This window comes from Cygnus olor, chromosome 4 (assembly GCF_009769625.2).
Source record: "Cygnus olor isolate bCygOlo1 chromosome 4, bCygOlo1.pri.v2, whole genome shotgun sequence".
NCBI classification, from domain to species: domain Eukaryota; kingdom Metazoa; phylum Chordata; class Aves; order Anseriformes; family Anatidae; genus Cygnus; species Cygnus olor.
In genome coordinates, this window is record NC_049172.1 from 75,954,676 (window position 1) to 75,979,027 (window position 24,352).

Consider the following 24,352-nt stretch of genomic DNA (forward strand, 5'->3'; position numbering starts at 1 on the left):
CCTCTCAGGAGATTGACAGCGACGCCGCCCAATGGGAAGGCGAGATGGGGGCAGCGCGGCCAATGGGAGCGGCGCGGGGGCGAGCGGGGCGGGGCCGGGCGCAGCCATGCTCCGCCGCTCGCTGTGGCTCTGCCTCTGCCTCTGCTCCTGCCCGGCCCGCGGTGAGCGGCCCCCGGCACCCCCGGGGACCCCCGGGAACCCCCCCCGGAGAACACCGGAGACCCCCGGGCACCCTCGGGGCCGGGGCCAGGCGCTGCCGGAGGGTGCGGGGCCCGCCCGGCCCAGCCCCTCTCAGGGCCCCCCAGCGCCCCTCAGATCCCCTCAGCCCCCTTCAGCCCCCTCAGCTCCCGTCAGCGCCCCCCATCTCCCCTAAGCCCCCCACAGGGCCCCCCAGCGCCCCTCAGATCCCCTCAGCCCCCTTCAACCCCCTTCAGAGCCCCTCAGCCCCCCTCAGGGCCCTTCCCTCAGCCCCCCTCAACCCCCTTCAGAGCCCCTCAGCCCCCCTCATCTCCCCTCAGCGCCCCTCAGCTTCCCTCAGCACCTGCCCGGGTTCTGTTTTTTGTGTTTTTGTTTTTTTCTTTTTTTCTTTTTTAATTTTTCAGGAGTTTTGTGTTGCCTCGGCCTCTCACCGCTCTCTTCCCCCCCCCCTCCCCCCCAGCAGGTCTGCGCATCCACGAGTACCTGTACTTCCAAGTGCTGAGCCCTGGAGACATCCGCTACATCTTCACGGCCACGCCGGCCAAGGATTTCGGTGGGGTGTTTGTAAGTACGGCGATGAACGCGGGTCCCATCCCGACATTTCACCACGGGGGTGTTTGTAAGTATGGGAATAAATGCGGGTCCCCTCCTGACATTTCACTGCGGGGCCCCCACCTTGACATTTCACCACTTCAGGGCCCGCTGACGTGAAGGTTTTTACGGAAAAGGAGCTAATCGCTTTTCCGCAAGCCTTCCCACGGAAGGAGGGAGGTGCTGGAGAGGCAGCTGGCAGCCCTGAAGCTCCCCAGGACACATCCCACAGGGGGACGAGCGGGGCAGGGGGCAGCGGGACGGAGGGGTGGGGGCAGCAGCGGTCCTGCTCCCCCCCCGCCCTGCTCAGCCCTGCCTGTCTTGTTCTCGGAGAACACAAGGTACGACCAGATCCACCTGGTCCCAGCGGATCCCCCCGAAGCCTGCGGAGAGCTGAACAATGGCGTCTTCATCCAGGACCAGATCGCCTTGGTGGAGCGGGGGTAGGTCTGCGCTGCGGGAGCTGCGGGGCAGGAGGGAGCTGCCCGTGGGGCAGTGGGTGGCAGTGCCAGGGCCCAGACACGTGCTGCCGTCACCCCCGGCTTCTTCCTGTGACCTTATCCACGTGTGGAAAACGGGGTGGGGGGGGGGGGGATGCTTTCAGCCCTGAGCATTTCGCGTGGCAGCTCTTAGAAGACAGTTGGAAAAAGCTGTATTTTTTTTTTTTCTCCCTTAGGAGAAAGTGGCCCAGCGAGCAAAACGTGGGCAGTCACGTCCTTAAAAATAGACGCAGAGAGGTCTATTTTTATTTATCTGAGTCCGATTTACGCAAAGAGGCGTTGGGAGTGGCACGGTGACAGGGAGGCAGTCCCTGCCCTGGGCGCCTCCAGCACTTGCTTGTCTCAGGGGTGCCGCCTCCCGCTGCCCTGCCGGCTGCAGAGGCTGAACCGGAGGCAGATACCCACCCGCCTCCCGGCTTCGCTCCCCCCAACGCCATCAGCCCTGCGGCTGCTGACGCGAGATTTACGCTTCCGTGCCCCAGGGGCTGCTCGTTCCTGTCGAAGACGCGCGTGATCCAGGAGCACGGAGGGCGGGCGGTGATCATCGCGGACAACGCCTACGATAACGACAGCTTCTACATCGAGATGATCCAGGACAGCACCAGGAGGACGGCCGACATCCCCGCGCTCTTCCTCCTGGGCAGGGACGGGTAGGTGCCTCGGCCGAGGGGCTTTTGGTTGGCCCGAGCCTCACGGGAAGGGCTGAGTAAGTCCCGTTCCCGCTGAACGGGGGAGGTCCCCCCGTCTCCCACCCAAGCTTTGGGCCAGATTTTTGGTGGGTTTTGTCACGTTTCATCCAGTTTCGGAGCTGGCTGGCGGTCTGTGCTCGCGCTGGGGCTCCGCTCTCCCTCCCACCTTGCCTTTATCCTTGCAGGTACATGATCAGGCGCTCGCTGGAGCAGCACGGGCTCCCGTGGGCCGTCATCTCCATCCCCGTCAACGTCACCAGCATCCCGACGTACGAGATGATGCAGCCCCCCTGGACCTTCTGGTAGCGGCGGGAGGCCGCAGCGGAGCGAGGACTTTGGGGGGGGGACCCCTGGAGCTCGCCCCGGGGACCGGCTGTGAGGACAGGACCCCGCTGTGCTCCCGAAATCCCACCTCCCGGCCCCACGGGAAGATCCTCGTGCCGGCGTGGAGCTGGGCAAAACCCCAGCGCCCAAGGTGGGACCTCGAGCAACCTTCGCAGAGACTTTTTGGGAGGGAGGGGACGGCCCGGCGCTTCCCCGAGGAACGTTTTAACGATGCCAACGGTGCGCCGCTGATTCCGAGGGACGCGGTATTACACGGAGGCAGCCCGCAGGGGAGGGGAGGGGGCGGCTGATACGGGCTCGGTCTGTACTAGCAGGGCTCGCCCGGCCCCTGTGTCTTTTTGTCTGAGCTAATGAAGTTTTAGAGGAAGGGGGTGGGGGGGGGTTTCCTCTTTTTTTTTTTTTTTCAGCAGCTGTGCATAAAAGAACAATTCCATCCCCTTTTTTTTTTCCCCCCAAGTATGCTTCCCAAGCTGCCTCGTGCGACTGCGGCAGGGCTTATGTCTGCCCTCAGCCCTCCCCGCGCCCCCAAACCATCCTAAACCGCGGCCTTTTTTTGTACCTGCTCTCGCCCCCCCCACCACCACCACGTAACCGCACAGACGACACAGCCCTGGGTCTCACCAGGCTCAGTTTATTACCGACACCCAAGGGCGCGGGGCTGGCAGTGACGGTCGTGGCGGAGGCGCCCAGCTGCAGCGTCGCCCTCGGTCCCACAAACCGCCGCCGGCCCGGAGGAAACGGGCTGGAAAACAGCTCAAAAAAAAAAAAAAACCAAAAAAAACCAAAACACACAGGGTGGGGGGGGAAAAAAAGAAAAAAAAAATACCCCCGGGTGCTTCCCAGCCCCTCACGGGGAGCCGTTTCCTTCCCCCTACAGCCGCGTGGACGCCGCATGCCCCAGCACCCAGCACGGGATGGGCGACGTCTCGGTGCGGGGCCCCGGTAGCGAGCGTCCTTCTCCCCCCCGTGGGAGCAGGAGGCCGCCCCTCGCGCTCACCCTCCTCCCGCCAGCCTGGGGGACGGCTCGCCGCGAAAGCCCCAAACGTTTTCTGGGGTTTGGGGCCGGATTTTGCTTGCGCGACCCAGCCTGTGCCCCGAAGAGCCCAGCAAGGCCGCATCGGCCGAAGGCTGGGGCTGAGGCAGGGAGGACTGATGGCCCACGCCGTGCCTGAGCCGCCCCGAGGCATTTTTGCCCCACCTTCACGCCCGTTTCGCCCTTTGCTCGCTGCTCGCCGAGCTCAAGGCGTGGAACGGAGAGCACAGACAAGGCCCCCGGCTCCTCGGTGCGTAGACAGTGCTAATACAGAGATTAAATAGTACCCCTCACGCGCACACGCGCGCGCGCTCCCCTCGTCCCTGCGGGGTAGGAAAGGACGCGCTCCTCCGCGCCCGCGGCCGGCACGGACCCGGGAGCAGCCTCGGGGGTGGCCGCAGCGGGAGCACCGCGCTGTGCCCTACCCCGGGGCCTCTCCGGCTTCCCCTGCGACCACCAGCCGGCCCCTTGGGACACCGGGACGAGGCAGGGGGCTGCTGGCTCACGCCCGGTCCTCGCAGGGAGGGTGGGGGTGGCCTCGCACGCGCGCGCGCACAGAGCACGAGGGCAGGTGGAAGCGGGGCCCGCCTCCGGCTCCCCCCGCGCTGCCCCACGCCGACAGAGCCTCTCCCCCCCCCCGCCACCCCCCGACCCCACAACACAACCCTGTTTTAATATTAAAGCTGCTGCCTCGGGGAGGACCCTTTCCTCTCTCCCGTCCCTCTCCTCTCGCCCCGGGGCCAGGATCACACGTCGGTCATCTCGTCCTCCAGCTCGGCGTCGTCCGTCTCCCCTTCGCCCTCCTCCTCCTCGTCCGACGTCACGTCGGGGTCGTCGGCTTGCGCCAGGCACTTGGGACACGAGCAGGCGAACAAGTAGTTCTCCCTGGGAGAGGGGGGCGGGAGAAAAGAGGGAGGGAGGTGAGACGGGCACAGGTCTAACGAGGCGGAGGGTCAGGGCGGCCCGCAGGGGGCTAAAACGATGACGCTCGGCTGTGGTGGGGGGCGTCTGCCCCTTCAGGCAGCCCCTACCTGAGTATCTTGTTGCGGCTGTGTCTGCTCCGCTCCCGCTGACAGCAGTCCAGGTAACTGATGCAGATCTCCTGCGAGCAAAGAGAAAAGGGCCGGGCTGAGAGCCGCTTCCTAGGAACCCAAGGCAGCACAGGTCGTACCGGTCACCCCAAAAGCCACGTGGGAACGTGGGGTCAGGCGGCCGCCCACGCGGAATAAGGCTCCAATTCACCACAGCCAGGGAACCGCCCTGCGCCAGGACAACGCAAGAGGTACAGGACTGGGGTTTGCGGTGAACGTAGGGGACGCGGAGGTCTCCGCCGAGGTGCGCCCCCGCCCCAGGTTTCGCCCACGCGCACCCGTCTCACCTCTCCTGCTTCGATGTCCTCCAGAGCCGTCAGATGCAGGAGGAAGTTGTTGTCCGGGAAGGACGTCTCGGCGTTGGGGATGCAGCTGTGGTTACCTGCGGGGGGACACCAACCACCGCTGCCAGCGCTTCTCCAGACAAAGGGAACGTCCGGGGACCCAAAACAGCCGGCGGGGCTTGTGCCAGCCGTCCCACGTGGCCCAGGACCGGGCCGGTTTCGCCGGCCAAACCCCGCTCCTTCGGCTACCGGTGGCCAGGGGCACGGGGGAAGCGGTGCCTCCAACCGGGAGGGGCCGCAGCCGGGCGAAGGGTATGGCAGCGCAACGCTGCAGCCACCCCACCTGCGCTGGGGACGCCAGCGCTGCACTGTCCGCTCACACTGGGGACTAGGAAAAGGTGGATCAGGCCGGCACGGCACGACCGGCACGGCACGACCCTCCCCGGGCTGCCAGTTCCTCTCGCAGCCCTCGCGTTACTCACAGCAGCTCTGCAGCACGTAGAGACCCGATCCCTCGCAGTTGAGGAACTCCCCCGACTCTGCAGCAGAGAGGTGGGGGGGGGGGGGGGGGGGGAGGTAAGGGAAGGCTTTGTGGGGGCTGTCCTGGCTCTGCCACACGCGCGCAGCACGAAGAGAACGCCCCCAGCCAGCGCTGCTTTTCGGGGTGGTTTCCAAAGCCCCGCTCCCTTCCCGCCGGGAGAAACGGAGGACCGGGTCTGGCCGGGCCGTTCACTTTCCCTGCGGCAGCCCACGCGGTGCCGTGCTCTGCACTGGCAGCTCGAACAGCGCTGGTATCGCGCCGGCGTCGCGCCCGCTGCTGAGCGGGGCTGGCGCAGCATCGGGACTCTCCCTAACCCTCCTAGGGGGCGGGCAAGGAAGCGAGGAAGGGACATCCCCAGGGCAGCTGACCTAAAGCAGCCCAAGGGACGTCCCACGCCACACGGTGCCACGCTCAGCAGTAAACGGTGGGAAAAGGAAGAAGAGGGGAGGGGTGGGCTCTGGTGAAAACGTCCGTCCTCCCCAACACCGGCTACGGGCGTTGAGGCCCTGCTTCCAGGAGGTGGCCAAGCATCGCTCGTTTGTGGCAAGTAGAGAGTAATTTCTTTCCTCTGCACTTCCACGCAGCCCTGGTTTTTTTTCCCCCCTTTCCCCCTCCCTCTTCCCCTTTAGTTAAATTGTTTAATTAGTAATAATCTCTCCCTAATAATTATTTGCTCCCATTAATTAAATTACCCTTATCTCAACCCGTGAGTTGTTTCTTTCCTTTCCTTCCTCCCCTCCTCTTCTGAGGGGGAGCGAGAGAGCGGTTGCGGTGGAGTTTCAGCTGCCCGGCACGGTAAAACCACCACAGGGACGCGAAGATTTGCGCCCCCCGTTCGAGCGCGCGCTCCCTGCCTGTCCCTGTCCTCAGCCAAATAAACGGCACGGGCGGGTCTCTGAGCGCTGAGCGTATTTTTCCGAACGGGATCCCTCAGGTCAGCCTTCTGACCGCGCCGACCTCGGCGGAGCCGCGCGAGTCAGAGGCTGCCCGCGGCCGCAGCAGGCCCTCACCCTTCTCGACGTCCTTGTAGAGTTGGTCGATGAAGGCGTCCAGCTCCTCCCGCTGCAGCACGGGGAGATCCAGCGCGTCACAAGCGTGCACCCACTGGCTCAGAGAGCTGCCGGGAAGCGGACAAACGCCGTTACAGCCCCGCAGCGCCGCTGGGGCACGGTGGGACCTCACGTGGGGGATCTAAGGGTTAAACTCAGGGGCTTCGAGTGGCCACGGTCTGGCAGAGGGACACCAGAGGGTTGGACAGAGCTGAAATGAAGGACTGCTTTTACGTTTGCTCCCACCTCTCGTGTCCAAACCCAGACGTTACCCGGGCCAATGCAGATTTGCAGGCTGCGCACCCTCTCCACGCCCCATTTGCACAGCCCTGCAGCAAGCACCCAGGAAGCCCCGTTACCTGGTTCCTATGCCTTGGCCGTTGGTCCCGACGAGGGCAAAGAGAGACCGAAAGCCTTCTGGAGTGAACCACTGCAGAAGGGAGACGAGAAATCAGCTGAGGCCAGGCCAGTCCGCAGCAGCACCTCACCCTGCGTGCGCCTCAAACCCCACCGGGAGCTTTGGGGGAAGCAAGAAAAGGGGCAGAGTCCCAGGGCAGGCGTGACCCAGGGGAACTGGCACCCAAAAGAAGGCCCTGCCATGCTCCTGAGCTAGCTGGCAGGTAACTCAACTCACCCTGCTGAGATGCTCATCGTAAAGGGCTTCGGTGAAGAGCAAACGCAGCAGCTCCAGCTGGCCCTGGCGGAACATGGGAACACCATCAGGGCGGATCGCCACCACGGGGAGTCAGACCCAGGCTGACAGCCGAGCCCAGCACAGCGCAGGAGGCTCAGGAGTCAGGTTCCTCGTCCTTCCCTGCAAGGCTGGAGCTTGATGTCCTTAGAGCAGCAGAAAGCCACTCATTTTAGCAGCAAAAGCCACCCGCTGAGGTGATATTCAGCAGCTAAATATCACCCTGTCCCGTTCCCAGAGCTGAAGCACCCCCACAACAGAAGGAACGGCAGGTTCTGCTGCAGCATCGTAACCCCAAAGCCCTCTAAGCAATCCGCTTCCTCTCTGCCAGCTCAGCCAGCCCCAAACAGAGCTCTGCGCCCTACTCTGTGCCGAGGACTTCCAGTGTCTCCCATCCCAGCCTCAACAGGGCCCCTGACGCAGGCAAGAAGAGGGCAGGTTGGAGAACTCCCAACATTCAACATACCCAAGCGCTGCCAAGCTCTTACCTTAAATTTGTCCCCCAGCAGTTTGTGCGCAATCTCCTCTTCCTCGTTTGCTGTCTTACTGCAGAACTGGGAGAAGGCCTTGATCCACCAGTCCTTGTCCTTAGCCTGAAACAGGAATCAAGCAAACACACTGCACCGACACCGCTTTCTTCCCCTGCCAGGAGAGCGGGAGGAGAGGACGAGCCCCGCTGAGCTCAGAGGTGTCCAGCCTGCTTTTCTGTCCAGCCACCAGAAGCAGTTGCACGGCAGTAGTTTACCGCCAGCGAAAGCATCAAGAAAGCCAGGCCAAAGAACCAGAGCCAAAGGAAGGGTTCCATCCTGCCTAATTAATTTGGTATGGAAAAAAAAAAGATCTGCTTGGCTCAGGACACCGAAGCCTCCTCTGCTGCCTGCTGCCTCTACAACCAGGGATCGCTAGACATTGAAATCTCTTCGAGAAGGAAAGCGCTCTGCCAGCTGCTGGAAAAGAGATCGGTCCCTGGGAATAACAGCCACAGCACGAGGAAGAAACCTCACACCAGCAGCCGTGGACTCGAACTACAGCCGTACCTGTTTGACAGTGGCAACCATCCGGGCCATCAGCATGATGCTGGAAGTCTCCGGCGGATAATGCATGTTCCTGGAGAATAACAGAGAAGAAAGATGAGATCAGTGCTGGTATGGAAAGAAAAATCTGGAGGGAGGCAGGGGCAGCTGCTATCTTTGTGGTCAGGCCTGAACTCGTCACCAAAGCAGCCAGCCCAGTGCCACTGCATGGGCACCCAGCGCTGCTCAGGGAAAGAAGCCTGCACCCTCCTGGCAGCTCAGAGGATAAATATAATCCCCTACAACTCTGCTAAACCAGAGCCCAGGGAATAGTCCTGGTCCCACACAAAGCCAAAGACCGCAACAAGAGCTGGGGTTTGTGACCAGGTTTGGGGCAAGGATGTCACTTCTCCCCTCTGTGCCCATTTTGTCATTTGCAAGCAGGGACAGCAATTTATGTACGTGCAGGAGTTCTGTGAGGCGGATCTCCAAGCAGATGGAGAAGCGCAGGCATGCTATAAAATTGCAGGAGTGAGCAATGTGCAGCTCAGGACTCTGTAGCCCTTTACTGGATAAAAAATAAGAACTGCTCAGCCCGTGTCCAAACCCCAGCACCGCCGACACAAATTCAGGCAGGGCTGCAGAGCAGAGCAGCGTCCCACAGCCACCAGGTCCCTCCAGCCACCCCATGCAGGGATGCAAAGTAAGAACGGTCTTCAGCCCTGGTCCCAAGTTAGTGTCACCCAGCCTGTGACACTAGAGCCACCGCCTCTGCCCGTGGAGCAACAGGCAGGTCGATCCCCTACCTCCATGCCTCCTGCAGCTTGTTGAGGGGGTGCGTGGGGTCATCACGGGACGGGCCGAGGCAGAGGACCTGGTGGTACTGCTCCAAAGCGGCCTGCCTGCATTCGGCACTGCAGTACGTCACCTAGAGCGAGGGGCACAGCGCCCAGCGTTGGCTACAGCGGCAGGAAAAGGGCTCCTGGGCCCCGCTGTGTCCCCTCCCTGACCGTCTGAGCCCCAGCTCTTTAGCAATGCAGAAAGGGAAAGGCAGACACCCATCTTGGGGAAAAAGGCTGGACTGAGGGCCCGGCCAGATGCTATAAAGGAGTCAGCGACCCCAGCCAGGCCACGATCCCTCCCGGTAGCCCCATACCTGGCAGCGGGGACACTGCTGGTGCAGGTCTTTCCGGATGCTGCACTGCTCCGGGTGAGGCAGCACCAGGGAGCTCTTCCCCAGCAGCCGCTGGGCGTTTTCCTCCGCCGTCTCCAAAGCCCGCAGGCAGTGATCGCAGGCTGTGGGGAGAAAACACAACCAGACACCCAGTGAGACGTGTGTTTAAGGGCCATATGATACACAAGACAAGCATGCTCACAGCCCGGTGTTTAAGGGACTTATGATACACGTGACAGGCATCCTCATTTCGCTGATCTCTGGTACAGCTCAGCAGACAGCAGGGTCTACGCAGGGCATGGCTCGGCTTGTGTACAAACCCCACTTTTGCATTTCTTTTCTCAAAGTCACACCACATCTTCTCCTTCTGCCCTAGACCCAAAAGCACCAGCCCAGCAGAGCAGTTTAAGCCACATACACTAAAAAAGTTTAAATCCTTGCTCTTCCAACCAGTGCTCTGCATTTTCACACCTCCAGAGAACACTGGCATCCTTGTGGGCTGTACCCTGTGCTGGGGTAATCGGGATCGGCACCCAAACCACCCAAAAATCGGGGTCTTCACCCTCCCAGTGGCACGTGGTGCTTTTTTCCAGCTCAATGGCTGGGTGGTTATCCCCTCAAACCACGCCTGCTCCTTCAGCTTGTCGACAGCTCAGCGCAAAGCAAAATGCCAGTAGTGCCGCACGCCTGCCGGTGCCGAAACCAACCCAAAACCCCTTCCTTTGGAAAAAAAAAAAAAAAAAAAAGGCAAGTTGTCGATGAAGCCGGCGGCTGCCATCGCCTCACCTCGGTAGTTGTACAGGGCGTTCCAGAGGAACTGGGAGGCCACCACCGGCCGCTCCACGAAGACGGTCTCCCCTTTGCGGATGCTCCTGGTGGCGAACAAGCCTTTCCCCTGCGAGGGATGAAACGTGGTTCACGGGAGCCGGGAAGGGGCCATGCACCCCAAACCGAACCCCACCGGGGAGGTTTTCACCCCAAAACCGAGCCCACCCGGGCACGGCGCTGGCTGAGGCGAGGCGGGGTGCGACCCCACCGAGGCGGCGCCGAGGCTTTTCCCCCTCTACCAACTGGATCCGCTGGGATCCATCAGGGCTGTGGTGGCACCGAGGGGCTAAGGGAAGGAAGGAGGAGAGCTGAGGGACAGCGGGAGGGCAGGACGCCCCTCGGGCCGGGCTCACCTTGGCGCTGCTGATGAACCGAGCCTCGGCCGCGGCCCCGGGCTGGGCTCCCGCCGCGGAGCCGCACACGTCCCCCGCCGCGGCGGCCATCTTCGGGCGGCGACTTCCCCGCTCTGACCCGCCGGGGGCGGGAAGCGCTTCCTCCTCCTCCTCCTCTTTCTCTTTCTCCTCCTCCTCTCCCTCCTTCTCCTCCTCTTTTTCCTTCTCCTCACCGGCCCGGGGCCGCGGCCGCCCTTACCCCTTCAGCCCCGCGGCCGGAGGGCGGGCGGGGGCCAGCCGCCATCTTAGCCCTCCCCTCACCTCGCCGCCACCCTGGTCCCCTCCAAAAACAAAACAAAAAAAAACACCTCAAAAAATCCTCCAAACGGGGCCGGGGAGCCTCCACTGTCAGCCGGGAGCGCGACTGGCTCTCCACTATAAATTTCTGTTTTATTTTAACCACCCTGACGGGGAGGGACAGCCCCTCTCAGGCGAGAAGGCGCTGTGCCCCTCACGGTGTGAGGAGACATGTCCAGCTGCCCTCAAAGCTGGCCCAGCCTTCTGCAAAATAAACACAAAATTTACACACGTTAACATGCGCCCTTGCTTTCCCTTGCTTGGCCGTCTGCAAAAACCTAAAATCCATGAAAACAGAGAGTTTAGTTGTATCTAATCGTACTTTAATTCATGCCGGCGCTGCCAGAGCCCGCTTGCACTCAGCCCCGCACCCTGATCGCGGGTTTGGGAACGTGGGACGGTTTCTTTGGGGAGCTTTGGGGTTTTTTTCGGTGTCACTAGGTGTCACTGTCGGCTTGTGGTTCTGCTCCAAGTGGTTAAAATCGTTTTAGCTTTTTTTTTCCTGTGAGCCGCAGTTGGGAGCGCTGCTCTGCTAAGCCATGCCCGCAGTCCTGCAGACAAGGACGCGTGCACAGGTGAATAAATGCTACCTTTTGACTACTATTTTAATAGCATATTCACGCTAACAGCAGCAAGAGTAGCCATTAATGTAATAATAGCGCTGTGCGTCCTCTTTTTGTAAGGTTTCAGTGGGAAGTCATAGTGTAGGAGTATCAGCTTGAGCCATGACCCAACCCTTTCTGCCCATGCTAACCCAATGTGGCATTTACTATAAATACAGTCCCAATTCCGCAGGAATTGGACAAAAAATATCTACTTTCAACCTTAACATGGGCTATCAATTTCCATTAAAAAAGGAGGGGGGGATGGAAATACATGTGCTTTTTTTGTTTGAATAAATACCACATGAAAATTCAAGTGGTTGGAAATATGTTTCCGCCCTGCTTTCTGACGCTTACTCACAGGTTAAATTTCAGCTCATCAGTTTAAAAGCTGCCCTTGCTCAACTCCAAGTATTCAAGCCGATGTCAGTGCACAGGTTTACCAGCAAACACACAAGCGTGTGAGGGGGAAATGCTTGTGTTTGTATTGGCATGTCATGAGAATGAGAATGGGTCAGAAGAAAGCACATTTTGATGTCTTCTGCTGTTTGAAAGCAGCTGTTACTTTTTGACAACAGGAGTCTTATTAGGAGGTTTTCATTTTTATTTTTTTTTTTAAATCAATTTCCTGGGAAACACAGAAAACCAAGCACAACAAAAAGGATGGATAGCCCATCCTCGGCAGCTGTGGGGCAAGAAGCCACCAAGGCATCGTTGCCCACCTAGAAACCAAGGTGATGCCAAACCCTGCCAACCCCACCCAGTCCCGTTTCTTTTTTAAAATACGCTATTTTTATTAAGAAACAAATCAAATAAATAACACCAAGAAAAAAAAACCTTATTTCTATAAATAACAATATAAGAGTAAAGTGATATACAGTGTTGTGGGTCAGGAGGAGGCACAATGAATTATCCTGAGCTCGCAGCACCCTGGGACTGCAAGGTGACAGCCAGCGTGCTTAGCTGCTGCTGGTGTGGACACCAGCCCCAAAGAATTACTAAAACAGACGGGAAAGCCCAAACAATTATTTAGTCCCAGCCCCTCAGAGCCCTTCCACCCACCATAGAACAGCGTGTGGTTACAGATGTGCTCGCCAAGCGCTCCAGGTGCTGCTTCCCGCAGCACCGTGGTGTATAACGAGGAGAGAAGAGAGCAGCTGCCGTCTGGGCCGGGATCAGCACATCTGGCCGAGGGGCAGGGGGCCGTCTGAACCAGCAGAGGTGTTGGAAAGCTGCTGTTTTATAACAGCCCCAATCCCCGCACCTCAGCAAGCCGGAGGAGCCCCTTATTCCCTGCTGCGGCAGCATGCACACACTGTGGAGAGTAAGGCAGTGTCGGAAGGCTGAGAGACCCACAGGGGTTTGGAAGGCAAAACGAAGGCAAAATACAGCAAGGCACAGGACAGGAGGCACCTCTGCTCCAGGGGCAGGCCCAGACCCTGTTCATCATACTGCAAGGATAATATATGAGCATAAATACGATTATGACAAGAATAAAGATACTACGGGTGGGAGCAAAGGACTTTACAACTTTCACTTTTTTTTTGTTGTGATCTCAGTATCAAACATGGGAATCAAGATGTCCAGGAGAAACAACCAGGGCTGATTCTCCTCCCAGCACAGGTTTCCCTCTTAGGAGCACACGGTCACCTGCAACACCCTGTGTTCAAATGCCCTCACGCTCACAGCCTTCACAGACACCACCTGATTTTCACCCAGCCTCTCTACAGAAAAATGTTTGTGCTCCCTGGCACTTCAACAGCAAACGAGATCACACACCTTGCCACAACGATGGCACCATCATTGCAGCTGGCCTGGTGATGAACCCCAGGAACGATGGTACGTGGCTACCAAAGAGGGGTCTCTGCACTTGGGGGGCTCCTCCCAGCCAGCTGCAGTTCTCTCAGATTGAGAGGTTTAAGTCTACCTTGGACCAAGCAAGCACTGAAGTGCTTGCACCCCCAGTACACCTCCATCATGCAGGCACATCTGCAAAAACAAGAGTGGCAGCGGAATCCCATCAGCTGCTCAAAGCTCAACGTCCACTGTGTCCTCCTCATTGTCCTTGACGTCCGTCGAGTCTGCGGAGGCAGGCTGCATCACCCCAAACTGCGCCAGCTTTGCCTTCTTCTGCTCCATGCTCTGCTTCCTCCATTTGATCCTCCGGTTCTGGAACCAGACCTTCACCTAGCAGGAAAACGGCACAACAGCTTAGCCCGAGGTCTTCAGAAACATACTGGGAGGAGCAGAAAAACTTTAGATCCAGTGTCATGCAAGGATCTATAGTGCATAAATTGTCTCCAGAGGATCTTAATACTCTACATTAGTCCTACCCAGCTCGAACTCCCATGCAAACAGCTTTGTGCACTTAAATGTTTTTTGCTCTCCTTAAAAAAATAAATAATAAAAAGGATCGTCCCCAGCTGCCCCGTCTCTTACCTGAGTCTCCGTGAGATGCAGAGTTGCAGCCAGGTCGACTCGCTCCGTGCCCACCATGTACTGCTGCTTGAGGAACTCCTGCTCCAGCCGCTCCAGCTGCTCTGGTTTGAAGACCGTGCGGACCCTCTTCATCTTGCAGGGCCCCCCGGACCTCCAGGGCCCAGCGGGGCCCAGGGGATCGGTCCCTACGCAGTGAGACAACTCCAGACCTGCAAGAAACGGGGATTGAAGCGGTCTGCATGGTCGAGGCCATTCCTCCAGCCCCGTGCAAGTGCCATGCCCTGCTTGCTTCTGCTCTAGCTGAAATCCAAACTCAGCTAGCTGCCCTGCAGCACACTGCACTGAAGGGGGTTGCGAGGAAGTAGCACAAAAAGCAAAGCAGGGACGTCCCTACAGACAGGTACAACCTAGAACAGTCCTGGACACTCAGCCAGACCCAAAGAAATCAGGCAGCACTCGATATGAGCAGGGTTTAGCCCTTTTACAGGATCCTTGTAACATTATAAAGTCCATCAGGAGCTGTTGAATGCAAAAATGCCACCTCCACCCCAGAAGTCCCTAATCACAAGTGCCTCATGGGGAGGTTTTGCCAACGTCAGCCCCCTGCTCCTACCCTTCCCTCGGCACCTGCAGCCAGCCAGAAGCAGGGGGAAGATACTGAAGCTGGCCCGATGCAGGAGAGCTGCTCCCAGAGCAGGTCCTCACCTCCTCAACCCAGTCCCTCAGCAGGGTGAAGGGGCCAGAACATCATCAGCGGGATCTGCTCTCTGCGTCCAGCACAGCCCCCTGCCTAGTTGTGGCCTGATGATAACAATAATGGCCTAATTAACACGCAAAACAGCACCACCATCACAGGATCTGCTGGCACCAGCCTAAGAGCAGTGCTGCGTCTTGGTCCTAAATCTCTCATCCTGCCCGCACGGATCCTGAGTTGAACATATCTCCATGAACAGGAGTGAGGCTGTGACCCCCAGGTCTCTGCCTGCAGCCAGCCCTGTCCCCCCAAGGACCTGCCCACGAGCCAGATGTCCCCAGTGTCACCGCCAGGACTGCAGAGACCTCAGTCAAGGACCGAGCAAAGGGGACAGCAGCTGTCAAGGTAGGAAACTCCGCGTCCAAGATGCTGGTGCTGGAGTTACGGCACACATAGGTACATTAGTGGGGGCTTTGCACCGCTGGGTGTAAAGCACTGAGGGACGGTCGAGTCCCCAGGCTGCTGGATCGGGGACCTCTGCCCCTCTTCTGAGCCCCAGAAAGGCTCCAGGCAGTGGGACCTGCGCACACAGTTGAGAACCCCGGTCACTGGTGGTAACTGGTGCCAGGAGAACACCCCCAGGTATCAAAATACACTTGGTGAAGGTGTTAGGAACCTGGCAAGACACGTCTGATGCTACAGCAGCCTCTGTCCTGCCAACACTCAGACACGCTTTAAGGATGAGAACCCGCTTTCAAAGCCAATGGGGCTTCCCTGGATGGAAAGAAAACCATGCAGCCTGCGTGCGCAGGAGCAGGGCAGTAACACAACCAGCGCCGTTCTGAAATCTCAGCCCCCAGGCAACGCGACCTGGCGGGGGGATATCGGCTCAGCTTTGAGCAGGAGCTGGATTTGGGGCAGCCCGTGGGGGCCCCGTGCAGCCGGTGTCACCGCACGGCGTCACCAGGGTGCAGCAAGGACAGCTACCGGCCGTTCGGCGGTGTAACGGGTCTTGGAAAACCAACAACTCCTTTGTCTTTCAGGGACACGCTGTAAAGAACGACGCTGATTCCTATCCTGTAATGACTGAGACATTCTCCAGGCACAAACGGGCACCTTGACCTACCTCGTCTCATTAACTGTGCGTAAGTTCTGCGTGTGTGCAAGGATTTATGCCAGCTTAACAACCCTAACTGCACTTACACTATTTTCAGCATTCAGATAGGCTGACCGGTGAAATTCTTTCCCTATTTTGGTACTTGGGATAATAGCGTGTGTGATTTCAAATGAAATACTTTGTGGAAATAGTCTCGCAAGCTGTTCAACTATATTTTCGTATCTGTATATGTAATACAATTAACTATATTTTCATATCTGTATATTTGATATAACACATCCGGTAACATACATAGTTATAAAGATGCTGCCTGGCAGAAGAATTAATAGGTTAAATAGTTATACTAACTAGTTAAAAAAAGATCCAGATAGCACGTATTTTTGGTGTCTGAATATTGTAGCTGTCAGGATCGGGCTAGAGGTCCCAGTACAGGTAGAACTCTGTGCTTGGCTGCAGGTTTTCCCTGTGCAACACGCTCTGAATACAGACAATTTCGAGAAAAAGAAGGGGGCAGCTATCCTGCAGAGAGGCACTGCCTTAAAGTAAATTAATGATTCTGAGCAGAACCTTACCGTGTCCCTCCCTGAGAACGCAGAGCGTGCTGTGTTAGCATCGTCCATAACCACAGCATAAATTTTACCCACATTTTCTTCGGGTGCTCACTTAGGAACACGACCACTTGTGGGGGCCAGGTGCTGCGAAACTGCTGCCAGTGGTCCCAAAGCGGTCCCAAAGCCCAGGGCGGCTGCGGGAGAAGCTTTGGGGAACACCGCAGGGCACCACCGCGCGTTGCGGAATCACAGACTCACCTAGGCTGGAAGAGACCTCCGAGATCACCTAGTCCAACCTCTGACCTACCTTTTTTTCGGGGGCGGAAAGAAAAAAAAATCAGTTCCCTCAACTGAAGCAGCCCTCGATCGGGGCTAGGCGTAGCCAAGGGGGCTCTCCCGTGCCCCAAAGCGACCGGGAGGGATTAAATCCCACCAGGGGCTGGCTTCGCCCCAGCCAATTATTGTCGGGGCTTACGTGGCTGATAATTGCTGAGCGAGAAGGGGGAAAAATAATTATTAGGGATTTTTTCCTCTCCCCCCTTCCCTTCCTCCAGCCCAGCCCTTTTAACCCGGGGGTCGGCCGAGAGGCTGCAGGAGATGAAACCGCGGCCGCAAGGGTGGAAAAAAGGCATTTTGGGGGGGCCTGCCACCCCCCCACACACCCGACACGGGGCTGGGGAGCAGGGAGCCCCCCGGCCCCCCCCCCGGATCCCCTCTCACCTGCGCCGCTGCCTCCCCAGCCCCAGCCCCAGCCCCAGCCCCAGGCCCCCCGGCAGCGCCCCCGGCCCCGGCCAGCTCGGGGGCTGCGGGCAGGGGGCGGCGGGGCCGGGCCGGGGGGGGGCGGCCAGGATCGCCTCGATGTGGAAGGGGGTCCTGGGGGTCCTGGGGGGCGGCATGGCCTGAAGTTGCTGCCGGCAGCCGGCCCGAGGGGTTTATATGGGGCGGCGGGGAAGGGGCGCGCTCCCGTATGCAAAACGGGGGCAGGGGGCTGGCGGGGGCCTGCCCCACACCTCCGGGCCGCACGGACACCCCCCCCGGCCGGGCCAACGCCCCCCAGAGCCCTCCTCTCGAAATAACAGCCCCCAAAACCCCTCCTCCCGAAATAACAGCCCCCCCAACAGCCCTGATCCCTAAATAACACCCCCCAAAACCCCTCCTCCCGAAATAACAGCCCCCCCAACAACCCTGATCCCAAAATAACAGCCCCCCAAAACCCCTCCTCCTGAAATAACAGCCCCCCAAAACTCCTCCTTCCGAAATAACACCCCCCCAACCTCTCCTTTTGAAATAACACCCCCCCGACACCCCTTCTCCCCAAATAATCACCCCCCAAAACCCCTCCTCCCGAAATAACACCCCCCAAAACTCCTCCTCCCGAAATAACAACCCCCCTAAAACCCCTCCTCCCAAAAGAACAGCTCCCCCAACCACCTGCTTCTGAAATAACACTCCCCAACGCCCCTCCTCCCAAAATAACAGCCACTGACACCCCTCCTTACGAAATAACGGCCCCCCAAAACCCCTCCTTCTAAAATAACACCCCCCCAAACCCCTCCTCCCGAAATGACAGCCCTCCGACCGCCCTCTGACCGAAACAACACCCCCCAAATCCCTCCTTCCATAACAACACCCCCTGACACCCCTCGTTCCAAAATATCATCCCCCCCCCCAAAAAAAAAAAACCTCTCTCCGAAATCACCCCGCCCCAACACCCCGCCTTCCATCATATCACCCCCCGACACCCCCCCCCCCCCCCCCCGTTCCAAACCAGCGCCCCCAGGGACACCCCACCCTCCCCACCCACGCGTACCCCAACCCTCCTCCTTCCAAACCGCCCCTCCCTGCCCAAACCCTCCCCGACTCCCCTCCTCGCCCCCCGAATCCCCTCCTCGCCCCCCGACTCCCCTCCTCGCCCCCCGAATCCCCTCCTCGCCCCCCGACTCCCCTTCCTCTCCGCCAGCACCCTCCAGCACCCCTCTGTCCACTGCCACCCACCCCTTCCCCCACGGACACCCCATGGGCGTCCCACACCTCTCCCCGCGGCACCCCAAACCCGCCCCCACGCGTGCCGGCGGAGCATCGCCCCCCGCGCGCGGGGTGCACGTGGCGGTGGGTGTGTTTGGGGCTGTGCACCCCCCCCCACACACACACACACACACATTGGGGACGCGGGACCACCATCCTCGCACAGGCGCGTGACCGTGCTTTGGGGTCTGGCGTGGGTGGCAACCCCCCCCCCGCCCCCCGTGTGACACCCCCCGGAGCCGGCGCGGGTGCCTCCGCGAGCACAGAATTCACACCCAAAATTCGCTTTGCTCTGCGCGAGCGCAGAGGAATCCCCAGAGCGGAGCGATCGGGTTATGAACACGGAGCCAAAATCCCCCGCGGCTTTGATAACCCAGCGCTGGGCGTCCCTGCGCGCGCAGGCCCGTCCGCAGCAAACCCTGCCCTAAACGGGGGATCCGCGCAGGTGGCTTGCGCTCCGGAGTTCCTTTTCGCTGCCCGAGCCAGAGAAATAGGCCTCCCCGTGAAGGAGCAGCTCGGGGGTTTTAAGCGATAGGAGCATTTCGAGGAAATTTTGGGGCTGATTCCTTTTTGAAGGGCTGGCCCCTTTTCGGCGGCGATTCCCCCGCTGGCGTGGCAGCACCCTGGCGATGGCTACGGGAGCCTCCGGGAGGGACAAAGGAAATCCTCACGTTGGCCTTTGAAACGCTTTTTTTTTTTTTTCCTCCCCTCTTAGCATCCTGCCTTCCACGGCGGCTTCAAAATCGGTGAATAAATACAGCTGCCGCTTTATTGCCCCCTATCCAAACACGCAGCCCCGGCCCTGCCGGCGGGTAACCGTGCGCCTAATTGAAATCACACGTTCAAAGCTGGGCGAGCGCCGAAACCTCTCCCCCCTCCACCCCCCCAAAAAAAAAAAAAGAAGAAAAGAAAAAAAAAAAAAGCTCCACCGAGGAAAAGGTGCGAGGGATTCACAGCTCCTGGCTCCGCTTTGCCCAGATTAAAACGCGGATTAAAACACGGTTACACGTGACTTCTCCTGGACGACTTTTTTTTTTTTTTTTTACGTTAGGGGGCTGTGGAAACATTAATTATTATTTTTTTTTTCCTCCTTCTAGGAAGCCAGAAATGCCACTATTTCGCTCCCCGTGGGAAGAGACGGGAGAGATGCTCTGCCCATCGGCGTTTCTACCCTGCGGGCGCTGGGATGGGCAGAAGGGCGGTGGTGGTGGGGAGGACGGACGGACGGGCGGACGAGGCGGAGGGGTGGACAGGCGGCAAAAGGCCTCTCCCGCTCGAGCCGCCTAACGGGGCGCCCTGTTGCCCATTAGTGCTGTGTGCTCAGCTAATGCATTTCGGTTAAAAAGCTGGAAATTTTCACCCGCTGGTAACGACCTGGGAAATGTAGCACCCGGCAGCCAGGCCGAGCAGGGGAGGTTGAGCCGCTCCGGCCCACCCCGTCCGCAGGAGCTTCTGCAGGGGCTGCGAGGGGGAGATGAAAGGACGGACCCTGATCCTCTTTTATTTTTTATTTTTTACTTTTTATTTTTATTTTTTTATTTTTATTTTTATTTTTATTTTTTTATTTTTATTTTTATTTTTATTTTTATTTTTATTTTTATTTTTTTATTTTTATTTTTATTTTTATTTTTATTTTTATTTTTATTTTTATTTATTTTTATTTTTATTTTATTTTGGGGGGGGTGTTTTCTTTTCTTTTTTTTTTTCTTCCCCCCCCCCCCCCCCAGTTTTGTTTTTCAAGAGCGCAGAAAATAAAAGGGGAGGGGGAAGCTTCTGAGGGGAGGGGAGGGGGTGGGGGGGGGGAAAAATCCCAACAACAAAACACCAAAAAAAGCCCCCAGCCCTTTGTAAACATCCCCCCTGAGCAAAGGGAAGGGGGTGAAAAGCATTTCCTGATAACTCCATTAAAGAATGAGGCTGCATTAACATTCCAAGTACCTCGGCAAGAGATGAAAGTGGGGAACTTGAGCTCAGCCTCTCCTCGCTCCAGATGTTATTATGGGCTCCCTGAAAGGTTTTTTTATTTCTTTTTTGCACGGAGACAAAGATGTTGCCTACTTCAAACGGGGCTAATTGATGCTAATGACTATCAGATAGAGTGGGGGCCCTCGTTCCCCCCTGCAAAGGGGAAAGAGAGAGCGCATTTTACAATCCCCCCATAGAAAACGCCCCACTCTTCAAACCGGGTCGCTGCTTCGGGGATTTTTGTCTCTCCCCGGCCGCTGCTTTCTCTCCTCCTCCGCTCCCCCCTCGTCTTTTCTGTCCCCCCCCCGCCCCGTCCTGGGCGCCCCGCCGCCCTGGCTCGTTCGCCCATGAGAAATTTCACACCCAGCCTCCGTCGGGCTCCGGCCGCCACCCGGCTCGAGCCTCGAGGCCTTCCCGGTGGGCGAAAGGATGGGGCGGAAATTTCCCCCAAACCCCACTTAGCAAACCCCACTTGCGCGAGCGGGGCTCGGCGCGTTCGTAACCCGGGCCGCGAGGAGTCCTGCGAGGGGCAGAAAATCGTCCCGGCGCTCAGCATCCTCTGGAGCAGGGCCTAGCGGGGAGAAGATGAGCTCTGGGCCTTTTGCTTTAAAGCGACAAAACTTGGCTTAGAAACGGGGTGCTGGGCGCCGGCTTTACCCCCGTGCCGGATTTTTGCAGCCTCTTCTCCAAACCGTCCCCCCCAGGATCCCAACAAGCCAACGTCCCAAGCGGGGACGCGATGGTGCCCGCGGAAAGGCGGCGGGGAACGTCCCCAAACGGGGGACTCCTGGAGCTGCTGGCTCCCCCTCCCCAAGCTGGGTCCCACGTGTGGGTCCTGGAGCTGGTGGCTCCCCCTTCCCAAAACGGATCCCCCCCAATGGGGAGAGGGGAGCTGGGCTTCGTGCCCGCTGCGCAAAGCGACGCGGGGCCCTCTCCCTTGGGGGCTAACCAAGGCGTCCATCCCCTCATCACATAAATCTGGAGAAGAGAAGTTCCTCGGGCCGGGTGTCATTTCCGCGCGTGCTTTCTCCTCGGGGAAGCTGTGCCGGTGCTGGGCCGTGACACGGGGGTGGCTTTGCCACCTCGACCAAGGCCCCGGGGTCCAGAGCACGGTGCTGGTTGCCCTTGGCAAGCCCCGCTTGCCGCAGGGATCCGGCCACCGAACGCTTTGCCTTCGGGACCCTCAGCACCTTGCGAGGTGCCATTAACAGACCCAAACCGGGGAGAGGACGGGAGCGACGGCATCTGGGAGCGTGGCACAGCAGCGGGAGCCCCCTTCGCAGGCAGCAGGGGCACGGCCAGCTCCCTGCATCGCCCAGCACCGCCAGGGGTGGCTGCTGGCTGCGGGGAAAATGCTGCTCGCCCCCGGTTTGCTCCACTGGCCACCGGCCGGGCTGTGAGAGCCCCGTGCAAGCGGCAGCGCGGGGAGGGAAGGATGGACGGGAGGAGCTGGGAGGGTGTTTCCTCCGAGGAAGAGGTGCCGGGCACCGTCCTGCAAAGGGGATTTTCCTCTCGCCCTGTCCTCGCCATTCCCATCGCCTCGCTGCAGCTCCTCTGCTTGCCAGCGCCCCGGCCGCTGGGTGCAGGCCCCCGAAACGGAGCCTGCCGAAGGGGACGCTCCTTTACGGGGGCCCCCGCTTGCTGGGGGAAGGCAGAGGGCAGCGTCCTCCTGGCCCCCGGCCCCAGACAGGCAATACACAACCCAGCCGGCCCGCAGACGCTGGCCCCGGCTGCATTGTCAGGTTAATTTGGGGTAATGGGCTGCAAAGCACCTCGGCCCCATCCAGCTCTCATTAGCACTCGATAATGTCAGGCATCCTGAGGAATTGCTTCTCCCCGAGCCGGTCCCCGGGGGCTTTCCGTGCTCCGGCACCGGGCTGCAGCCGGTCCCGCCCCCCAAAAAATGTGGGGTACAGCCGGCCCCACCCCAAAAACTGCGGGGTACAGCAGGTCCTGCCCCAAAAAACTGCGGGATGGAGCCGGTTCTGCCCCCAGAATTGCAGAGTACAGCAGGTCCTGCACCAAAACTGCAGGGTACAGCAGGTCCTGCCCCAAAAAAACGCGGGATAGAGCAGGTCCTGCCCCAAAAACTGTAGGATACAGCAGGTCTTGCCTCAAAAACTGCGGGATACAGCCGGTCCTGCCCCAAAACTGCGGGATGGAGCCCTGGGGGGCTGCAGCAAGCTGGCTGCTGAGTGTCCGGGGGGACCCCAAAATGCTCGCCGCAACTCGCCACCAGCTCGCCACGAAGCTGCGAGGACGAGGAGCATCCCGAAGCCCCGCATTCCAAATTAATTGGGAATTAGAAAACCAGCTCGGCACCGAGGCAGCCCTGGGACAGTCCTGAGTGCGCCATCAGCCCGCTGCTCCCTTCAATTATCTTCTCTCCCCGACATTGTTCTCTCCTAATGAGGAGGCTAATGACCAAAGGATGGTTCATAAGTGGTTCCCAGACTCTCCTTGCCCAGGGCAAACACCCGTCCACAATAGGATCACAAATTGTAGGGAGAAGCCCCGGCTGATCACATCAGAAACGGTGCAGGGATTTATCTCCCTGCCTTAACAACAACAGTATGTTCTTAATCGCCACTCCAAAGGGACAGCTAGCAGGGGATCTGCCCGGCCTCATCATTAAAAGCTGGCAGCATCTTTGCTAGCGCTGCCCCTTTGTTCATCTTTCATTATTCCGACGCTCCGGCCCCGTTAATTCCCCTCCATCTTATTAAATCAATAGAGAGGGAGCGGGGGGGGGGAAGGTGGGGCAGCGCGGGGGTCGCATCCTGCTGGGCTCCCGGCAGGGGTGCGGGGTGTCGAGGGGATGGTCCGAGAGTTTGAGGCTGCATTTCCCAGCCTCTGCGGCTGGGGAAACTGAGGCACAAGGGGCACGGCAGCCCAAGCCCCGGGGTGTTTCGGCACTCAGGGGACGCTTTATCCCACCGCCAGTCCCGCACCTCCCACATTTCCCTTATTTCATCCGTCCCACCCCATCAGGACGGACTTGATTGAATGCAACCGAGTTTTATAATAAAATCAGCCCCCCCGCAAAAAAAAAAAATAAAAGCCCATTCCCAGTCAACCATTTGCAGAGGGTGGGGATGTTGCCGTGCATCGAGGGCTGAGCCGATGTCACCTTGCCCCAGCAGGGGGTGGGAAGGGGAGAAGGGCCCAGGGGTTGGCACCCGGGAGCCCCCAGGGGCTGCTTGAGTGGTCCCTCCACTGAGCTCTGGTCTGCAGAAGGAAAAATGAGGGGTTAAGACAAGCAGGATAAAAAGTTGTTCTCCTGAAAGTCGGAGAGGGCTTGCCCACACCAGAACCCTCCTGGGAACGTCCCCACAAACCATCCCGGGATCTCCCTTGCAGGGGAATTCGGGCTCTGGCCTCTGTACCCACCCCCATGACCAATGGTGCAGTTTTCTTTGATTTTTTTCTTCATTTTTCTCTTTTCCCCAGCTGCTCATCTCACCGAAACGAACCAGACAGGTTCCTCGGAGCCCTGTGGCATGGAGCAGAGCAAAGCAGGGGAGGGAGCTGCTCCGGTGCTGGGCCAGGAGGGAAGGAGCAGGGCCAGGAGCACCAGCGGCTGCGGCAGGGCCCCATGGCAAACCCAGATAGTTCCCTTAGGTTTGTGACCTCTAAACTCAGAGATCTGGGACACTGCAGCTGTGTTTCCAGGCAGGTCGCCCCATTTTCACCCGGTTTTCATGCACCAGCCAGGCGCTGCTTGCCAGCTGGGAGCGTGATGCCGAGAGCCCCTCGGTCAGTGCCACTCCAGCAGGGCCAGGCGATCCAAGGTGTCCCAAAACGAGCACGGGGTGGATTCACCCCATAAGGCTGCAGAAGGTGGGACACGGTGGTGCTTCCTCTCCCCCGAGCAGGTGGAGCTGCTGGCAGCCTCGGGAAGCTTTATTTGATGTTTCAATCGGGAATTAAAGGGGAGGGAGAAGTGGGGGAAATGCTCCCTGACCATTTAACAAGATTACACGACGAGACGGAGCCGGGAAACGTGCACGGCCGACCCCGGTGCCCCGTGACTTGAGCCTCTGCTGCCGGCAGGCTGCTGGCCCCAGCACCCTGACCCCTCCACAGCACGCGGTAATCCCATTTAGCAAAAAGAGAGGGTGAGGGGACAGCCGGAGGAGGAGAACGGGGCTGCCAGCTTGGGGAAGGGACACAAATGTGCCTGGGAAAGTGCCCGGGACACAGGGACCCCGTGGCTGGTGGCTGCTCCAGCACCCTGCTAATT

At 59.1% G+C, this 24,352-nt stretch overlaps 3 protein-coding genes across 4 annotated transcripts; 1 reads left to right on the top strand and 2 right to left on the bottom strand.

Annotated features, from left to right (window-relative positions):
* The first annotated feature begins 24 nt into the window (after positions 1-24).
* On the top strand, positions 25-2,690 carry PRADC1 (protease associated domain containing 1). 2 transcript variants are annotated; one of them, XM_040554718.1, is made up of 5 exons: positions 25-161; positions 659-762; positions 1,123-1,232; positions 1,772-1,939; positions 2,164-2,690. In XM_040554718.1, the coding sequence occupies exons 1-5, from the start codon at positions 32-34 to the stop codon at positions 2,282-2,284; spliced, it is 633 nt and encodes a 210-aa protein (XP_040410652.1). In that variant the 5' UTR covers positions 25-31; the 3' UTR covers positions 2,285-2,690. The 2 variants fall into 2 exon arrangements, with proteins under 2 accessions (XP_040410652.1, XP_040410653.1); XM_040554719.1 differs by having other exon boundaries at positions 662-762.
* Positions 2,691-3,731: 1,041 nt separating this feature from the next.
* SMYD5 (SMYD family member 5) lies at positions 3,732-10,539 on the bottom strand. The gene is made up of 13 exons (XM_040554717.1): positions 10,381-10,539; positions 9,986-10,094; positions 9,182-9,321; positions 8,832-8,953; positions 8,050-8,119; positions 7,501-7,605; positions 6,956-7,018; positions 6,681-6,751; positions 6,283-6,389; positions 5,214-5,270; positions 4,735-4,829; positions 4,388-4,458; positions 3,732-4,241 (listed from the first exon to the last, which is right to left on the bottom strand). The coding sequence occupies exons 1-13, from the start codon at positions 10,468-10,470 to the stop codon at positions 4,103-4,105; spliced, it is 1,239 nt and encodes a 412-aa protein (XP_040410651.1). The 5' UTR covers positions 10,471-10,539; the 3' UTR covers positions 3,732-4,102.
* A 1,079-nt stretch (positions 10,540-11,618) lies between these two features.
* On the bottom strand, positions 11,619-16,859 carry LOC121070006 (homeobox protein not2-like). The gene is made up of 3 exons (XM_040556606.1): positions 16,840-16,859; positions 13,758-13,966; positions 11,619-13,505 (listed from the first exon to the last, which is right to left on the bottom strand). The coding sequence occupies exons 2-3, from the start codon at positions 13,887-13,889 to the stop codon at positions 13,347-13,349; spliced, it is 291 nt and encodes a 96-aa protein (XP_040412540.1). The 5' UTR covers positions 13,890-13,966; positions 16,840-16,859; the 3' UTR covers positions 11,619-13,346.
* Between the last annotated feature and the right edge of the window lie 7,493 nt (positions 16,860-24,352).

What these genes read in the sequence shown, in the direction of transcription:
- SMYD5 (XM_040554717.1), bottom strand. Translation starts at nt 10,470, where the DNA reads ATGGCCGCCGCGGCGGGGGACGTGTGCGGCTCCGCGGCGGGAGCCCAG. An exon ending in AGCAGTGTCCCCGCTGCCAG is followed by an intron (nt 8,954 to 9,181) that starts GTATGGGGCTAC and finishes CCCTCGCTCTAG; the next exon opens with GTGACGTACTGCAGTGCCGA. An exon ending in AGCCGCAACAAGATACTCAG is followed by an intron (nt 4,242 to 4,387) that starts GTAGGGGCTGCC and finishes CCCCTCTCCCAG; the next exon opens with GGAGAACTACTTGTTCGCCT.
- PRADC1 (XM_040554718.1), top strand. Translation starts at nt 32, where the DNA reads ATGGGAAGGCGAGATGGGGGCAGCGCGGCCAATGGGAGCGGCGCGGGG. An exon ending in CTGCTCCTGCCCGGCCCGCG is followed by an intron (nt 162 to 658) that starts GTGAGCGGCCCC and finishes CCTCCCCCCCAG; the next exon opens with CAGGTCTGCGCATCCACGAG. An exon ending in TTCCTCCTGGGCAGGGACGG is followed by an intron (nt 1,940 to 2,163) that starts GTAGGTGCCTCG and finishes TTATCCTTGCAG; the next exon opens with GTACATGATCAGGCGCTCGC.
- LOC121070006 (XM_040556606.1), bottom strand. Translation starts at nt 13,889, where the DNA reads ATGAAGAGGGTCCGCACGGTCTTCAAACCAGAGCAGCTGGAGCGGCTG. An exon ending in TGCATCTCACGGAGACTCAG is followed by an intron (nt 13,506 to 13,757) that starts GTAAGAGACGGG and finishes TTTTCCTGCTAG; the next exon opens with GTGAAGGTCTGGTTCCAGAA.